Consider the following 7,096-nt stretch of genomic DNA (forward strand, 5'->3'; position numbering starts at 1 on the left):
GGACCGTTCTACTCTGCCCGACAGGGCCACTCAGAGCGCATGGCACTCCGGAGGTTGGTCTCTGCCCAGGAGCCCTGAGGCCCGGGAGTAGACACGTTCCTTCACTGGGCGCAAACAATTCATCATCCACCTGCCTGTCCCGGGGAAGGAGGCCATGCTGGGTGAGTGGCACGGTGGCTCCTGTCCCCCAACAGATCTAACTTGTCACTTGTCCTGCATGCCCCCCCCCCAACTGTACTTTACCCTCAGCTCACAGCCACTTCCCTCAGGTCTATCCCCTGGGCGTCCACTCTTGCTGCCCTCACACCATTTTCCCCTGAAGCAGTCTTTCTAATGGCTAGGCCAGAGCCTGGGCTTAAAACCTGCCAGCAGGTGCCCACGGCTCTTTGCTTCAAATTCTGGCTCTTTCACCATACTAGGTGGTCAGCTGGTGATCTGGCTGCTGCCACCCTCCCCAGAACTTCGTTCGGTTAGTTCTCTGCTCCCAACTCTGGACCCTAGCACGCACGCACGCACGCACCGTTCCTTCTGTCTACGATGCAGACGCACTTCCTCGACCCCTTGGCCAAGTGAGCCCCTATGCCTCTGGCCAGGCAAAGCCTGGCCCTCTCAGGTTTGGGTCGGTGCCCCTCCCCATGGCCCCCTGCACCCCTCACTAGCACAGCACACAGGTGGGACTGCCTGGTTACTGTCTGAGGGTCCCACTCAGCTGCAGCTCCGTGGGTGCAGGCCTGAGGTCCGTGCCGCCTAGCCCTGTGCTCCAGCCGCTGGCCCGTGTCAGGGATTGGAGGCCTGGGCCGGATTCCAACTCAAAGTGACCTCACGTGGCAGAGTCAGCTGGAACTGCCCCGCTGGGTGTCCTGGGCTGTGTCTGTTGGGGGCATATCACCAGGTTTGCCCACTGGGTGGGTTGGAACTGCCCGTCTCTCGGTTAGCGGCTGGGCACCAGCAGGACCAGCACGCCGTGTTGGAGTGAGTCCGCCTTATGGCTGCAAGCCTGTGTGTGTGGTCCGTGCGAGGAGCCCGGCAGCCCTGCGCCAACCTGCTGCGGCTGGGCCGGGACAGGGAGGGGGTTCTCGCACCGCCTGGTGTAGGCATGAGTAGAGGGGTCTCCAGAGACAGCTCTGCCACCTTCCCTCCCGTGGGCTGAAAGCCTAAGCCCATCTCAGGTGACTCTAGCCTATTCTTCAGCCATCGCCAGAGCCAAGAAGACAGACACCGGCAATGTTGGTCGGACAGGAACATCTTGCCCTGCCTGGTCAGGGCAGCAGGCCCTCCCAGCTGAGCTTTCTCGAGCCTAGAGCTAACAGTGGGGCCATTGCTCTGTGAGCCCCTGCTGTCTCCCATCCATCATCACACTCACCTGGCGGGTACCCCAGCAAGTGTCCCCCAGACCTAGGGGACAAGGGAGGATGGACCGAGAGGAAGTGACTTCCACCTCTCACCTCTATGGCTTCTCCCTCCCCAGGCAGTACAAGGTCACCGCCATTCACCAGAGTCATAACCTGCTCCTGACCCAGAGGACCGGGGGACCTTGGACGGTGAACCTGAACCCTGGGTGATGCTTTACCAGCCTGACCAGGCCATGCAAAGACAGGAAGACCATCTTCTTGCACCTGTCTCAGAGCCAACCTCGATGGACCACGTGGGCCAGGCCAGGATGTGAAGTCTTCCATTCCTGGAAGAGCCTTCAGGCTCAGACGAGCCCCAACCCACAAACTGGGCCTGTGTAAGGGAGTGGGCACTGCACAGGTGGGGAGACGGTCCCAGGTGCAGAGGGCATGGCCATTAGACTGACTCTGGACCAAGCTCGCACTGGCACAGCCGACAAGGGGGCAGCTAGTTCCTCCAAGGGGCCAGGTTAAGGTTGGCCATGCAAACCCACCTCCAGTTCCCTGGAAAAGACCCAACCACCTGCTCCCGTGAAGACTCAAAACCCCTCTGCCATTTGGCCAATTCCCACTCTGGTCTGGCAGGACCCATCAACGAGCCCTCCTCCCTAGGGCTTCTGGGATTGCCTCATCTTATTCCCACGGAGAGGCTGGTGGGATTCACACAGCTGACCTTGGACACCTGTGAGGAGAGTCTCGATGTCCCATGTTGGGTCAGCATCAACAGCAAAGACAACAGGGTCCTCAGGCACCTGGGGAGGCCAGAGACCCAACCCCCGCCCCCCCCCCCAGCCCACTGGCAACCTGCAGCCTGGAGGGGGAGCAGAGGGCCTCGCTGTGGCTGTCCTGCCGCCAGGTAAGGCTGGCGCTGAGTCCCCCTCTGGGACCCTGTGGGGTGGCTGAATTCACAAAAACACAGAGACTGCCTGCTTGTGCTTTTGACACATTATCGGTTTTTACTTAAAAACATGCTAAAAACATGGTGTTAAGTAAGCCGGGACCAGGACGGAGGTGGCGCAGGGAGTGGCACTGCAAGCAGAAAAGTGCATGTGAAACCCACAGGCAAGCTGTCCCAACCTGCCCCAGGGGTGGCTGGGCAGAGGTCTCCCGGATGCATCCCTGCATGAGGGAGAAATGGATGGTGTGAACTGGGGGCGGGGTGGGGCGGGGTGAAGGGGCTGGAAGGACTGAAGCACGGACAAGGAATGGCCCGGAGCACCCAGCTCCCATCCTATACCAAGTCCCTGCTAGATAGCACCTCCACCAGTGGGTGGGCAGGGGAGCTGGAAAGGAGGGCATAGCTACTTCCACCGCTTGGATTGCTCTTGGGCCATCAAAGCAAGGATGGATGGCCACCTCGTCCCAAGTCAGAGTGTCTGCAAGGGGGCCTGTGGTCTGGGGCGTGGTGGCAGCTGTCCCAGCCTGAGCGCCATGACACAGGCCCCCCCACCCTGCTGACGGGTGGGGCCGGGCAGCAGAGGAGCAGCTGCGGGTGAGGGGCAGTGAGCAGAGACTTGTGCCCAGTCCCTGCAGCCCACTCTCTGAACGGGGCAGTCCTCGGGCCTGCCCCCACACCCTCTGTGACAACCACAGGCAGCAGAAGGGTGAGTCTGCACCCGGCCTCCCTTCCGCCACCTCAAGATGCTGGGGACTTCCGGGTCGAGCCATCCCACTGCTTGTGTGGGGCCTGCTGGAAGGAGGCTTGAGCAGGAGGAGCAGAGGGTGGGGAGACCCAAGTCAGGCGCAGCTGGGAAGGCGCTGATCGCTGGCCCCTCAGGTCAGCCTTCCTGCATGGCCTGGGGGACTCCGCAGAGACCTGGGCGCAGTGTAGACTCAGCCCGGTGGCAGCCAAGCCCAGAGCCGAGGTGGAGAAAGCAGTGTGGAGACCTATGGGAAGGGCTAAGGGTGGGGTCTGGTGGGGAAGGAAGGGGCTGTAGCAGAGGCGCCAGGGCCAGAGGATGCTGGGGGCCAGCCGGCTCCCACTGCACTAGGTGTTTGCTGTTGAATTTAATAAAAATGAGAAAAATTGCATTGGTAGGCATAAACAAACCCACTCTTCCCCACCCCCAGCAGAAAAACTGTCCCAGGCCCCACAGAGCCGCCTGAAGGCATTTGCCCCATGTCTCTGCAGCTGTCTGCTCCATGCTCCTTGGTTTGGGGCTCCTGGCCGGCAGGCAGCGGAAGCTTCGCCTGGCCAGGAAGACGGCCGGAGAGGGAGGAAGGCAGCTGTGTCTTACTGCCGCCACCTGGAACCTCCTTCCTGGCTGATGGGAAGTGGCCTGGGTGCTGCCCAGCTCTCTGAGACGGCCCTGCTCTCCACCTTCACCTTGACCACCCCGCAAAAAAAAAGCATGAATCCTAAAACACACCCCAAAGTCCAATTCTCCTGGTCCCGGTGGGCATGGTATTAAGGTGAAGAGATGACTTACGGAGAGGCCCTGGCTTGGATCTTAGAACAGGATGATGGAGAAGAAACCCATCCCCAGCAGGAAATGCCAGTCAAGGGCTAACTCTTAAGAGGTACAAGACTGCTGCACACACAGGGGCCCCACCAGCCTGGGGCTAGCAGGGGGTAAGCATTTTCTAGCCTAGTCTCATGGATTCTTGACCGACTTTAACTGCAAACGATGTTCTCCAATGCCAGCTGAGGTCAGATCATCCTGCAGCCGGTCGCCCCGCCCTACGCCGCACACCAGGACTTCAGGCCATGGGCCAGCTGTAACAAGATCCAGTCTGACTGCTCTGTCGCCGATCCGGGAGGTCCCTCCTGCTCCCCAAGGCCCCACCACTGAGCTGGCTGAGCTCTGAGATGAGGGTCCTAAGACCCGATGGGCAGCTGGCTCCCCTCTCCCCAGCAGGGCAATCAGGCAGCGAACGTGGTTCTGGCTGGGACGGCCTCCTGGTGGCCACCGGTCCTCTGCCACCGTCCGAGCAGCGGACACCAAGGGCTGCTTCCCCTTCCAGGAGCAATGTAAGAAGTGAGCAGCATCTGAACTAGAGAGGTATTTGTCTGAGTTTCTAGCAGGAATGTCTGTGAGAGAAACGGTGTGCAGGACCGGGCGCCGGGCTGCCCACAGGACAGAAGGAAGGGGAGCCCCCGGGGCTGCAGAGGGCAGGAGAAGGGAGGTATGTCGACAGAAGTGGAAGGACCCTCGCAGTCTGGCGGCATCCCCGGCAAAGGCACTGCTCCGAGCGGCATCCTCTTCCTTGCTCTGCCTGCAACTTCAGCGGCTCTTCCAGGCCCTTCCACCCCAGCACAGAGTCCCAGGCGCCGGGGCAGGGAGCACCATCCTCAGCCAGGACCCTCCGTCCAAGCACACGCTGCTCCTCCTCAGGGCATCGGAGCACAGGAGCAAAGCAGCAAAGGCCTGGCAGTCTCACCCGAAGGCCTCCTGAGTGTGGCACAGTGGTTTGTCCTGATGGCAACTGGGCAGTGTCCTCTCTCCCCACCCACCCCACCCCCCAACCCGAGGGGGGTCACAAAACCAAACCATTAAAGAAATCGATGCAGTAAAAAGTTATAAATCAGAAAGCTAACCCTAAACGTATCTGTGAGATAATATTCCCGAATAATCATAATCGGAGTAAATTAAAATAAAAAAGTTATACTGGATAAGGTATAAAAAGCCTGGGCAAGATGCTCCCAGGGGTCTGGTCTGGCCTGGGCAGGGCCCCCACCACACACATACACACACCCCACCAGCCCCTGCACATCCACATGGGGTGGCATGGGCAGCAAGGGGGTCTGCAGGGGCAGTCTCTCCACCTGGAGGGACCGTGTCAGTGTGAGGAGGGGCAGGGGCAGAAACTCGCCAGTGCCAGGGGGCATCCCTCCTCCGGCTGGCCCCAGCCCACCCTGTCTTCTTTGGCAAATACACTGATGCAGGGGGGTAAGTGCGGCGCCCCGGCTCCCGAGGTCTCTGCTCGCCTCCTCCTCCCTGTCCTCCATCATGGGAAGTCTCAGGCCAGCCGGGTGGGTGGGCAGGGAGCGGGGAGGGCAGGCAGCGGGGAGGTGGGTGCAGGGGTCAGCAGTCTGGAGAATGCGGGCAGCCAACACAAAGCTCAAATCTTCTTCCCTCGGGCAGTGTCTGGCTGGGGGGCTGGGGCGCGCCCTGCCGCCGCTCACGCGTCGTATTTCTTCCCCGTCCGGTGGATGTGTTGGAAGAGGGTCATGGAGAAGGCCATGCCCAGAATCTGCAAGATGGGGGTTGGGGGCGCTCAGGCCAGGGCCGGGGCCGGGGCCTGACCTCCGCCTGGAAGCCTGCGAGGAACGCGGAGCGACTAGCGCAAGCGGACACAATCAGGGGATGGGGGGGGGGGGCGCCAAGGACATCGTGAAACGGAGCCTCGTCACAGGGCGTCCCTGGAAGGGGCAAAGGGATAAGATGCCCGCCGCTGACCGGAGGGTTGGAGGCTCGAGTTCCCCACAGGGAGCCCAGAAGAAAGGCCTGGCGATCGACGTCCAAGAAACCAGCCATCGAAGGTCCCTACGGAGCACAGTGCTACGCCTAGCTCCGCAGGGCCGTCACGAGCCGGAAGTGACCAGTGGCTACAGTGCGTGCGCGCGCGCACGCGCACAATGACCTGGAGCCTCAGGGAGAGGTTGCTGACCGTGAGCCCTGTGCACGAGCTCAAATCAAAAAGGGCAGCTGGCCTGGGAACCGGAGGGACAGGGGAACGGAACGCTAATGCTGAGCCCTCTCTGAAGGGTTCGGGAATACTGAAGCCATCCTTTGACCGCAGCAGGTTGGGGAGCCCTGGTGGTGCAGCGGGTTAAGAGTTTGGCTACTAACTATGAGGTCAGCAGTTTGAAACCACCACTGCTCGCTTTGAGGAAGAAAGATGAGGCTTTCTACTCTTCCCACCCCGCCCCACCCCACCCCCCGCCAAAAAAAGTGTTATTTACAGTCTCAGAAACCCACAGGGGCAGTTCTACTCTGCCTGAGTCGATGTTGAGTTTGGGTTTTGTTTGCTTGGGCAGATGTTAGCTTATTGGTTCTACCTTTGTTATTGTCCTGTGCCACAGCGTTGATGCCTACCCCGTGTCAGACTGCAACTGTCCCCCCGGGGGGCTCCATGCTGTTGGCTTTAGGTCTTTCTCCCGCTGAGCCACTGGGTGGGCTCCCTTGGCATCCTAGCACTTAACCGTGGGAGCCATCACATGGGCTCCTGCTCTGCTGTGCTTAGGACCGCGCTCGTGCAGTTTGTGTCCCCTCAAACCCCAGACCCTGAAGGGGTGACGGCCCAGGAAGCACTGGAGGCAGAAGGAAGCCAGCCTGTGACCCCACGGACATGTCATGACACTGTGTGCCTTCCATGGATCTGTGGCCCCGGCCTAGCATCGGGCAGAAGCCAGGAGGAGATGTTCAGGGCTGGGGGCCTGGATCCTGGGCTGGGGTCTGCAGCAGGCAGCTGCAAGGTCTCCATGCTCCGCGAGGAGCCGGCAGCGGAGCATCTGCACTTTGAAAGCTTAGATCAGTGTTTCCCAACGCGAGCATACCGCCCCCTGGTGGCGGGGGACGGGCTGCAGACTCCTACACTGTTCCCTGGATGATGGACTGGCTAAATGATAGGAGCCCAGGGGGCTTGGTGGTTATGAATTGTACTGCCATCTGTAAGGTCAGCAGTTCAAAACCACCAGCCACTCTGTGGAAGAAAGATGGGGCTTTCTACTCTCGTGAAGTCTCAGAAACCCACAGGGGCAG

General features: G+C 60.6%; 1 protein-coding gene across 2 annotated transcripts in view; it reads right to left on the bottom strand.

Moving 5' to 3' along the window:
• Window positions 1-2,324: 2,324 nt before the first annotated feature.
• TSPAN9 (tetraspanin 9) overlaps window positions 2,325-7,096 on the bottom strand; it is a 245,098-nt gene continuing 240,326 nt past the window's right edge. For both annotated transcript variants that reach the window (XM_045295905.1, XM_030887229.2), the window contains one exon: window positions 2,325-5,585. In XM_045295905.1, coding sequence (XP_045151840.1) covers window positions 5,514-5,585 — 72 coding nt within the window. In that variant the 3' untranslated portion in view covers window positions 2,325-5,513. The remainder of the gene's footprint in view (window positions 5,586-7,096) is intronic.

The sequence above is a fragment of the Echinops telfairi genome, unplaced genomic scaffold, assembly GCF_000313985.2.
Source record: "Echinops telfairi isolate 266 unplaced genomic scaffold, ASM31398v2 ScPeMD7_6273;HRSCAF=7185, whole genome shotgun sequence".
NCBI lineage: Eukaryota > Metazoa > Chordata > Mammalia > Afrosoricida > Tenrecidae > Echinops > Echinops telfairi.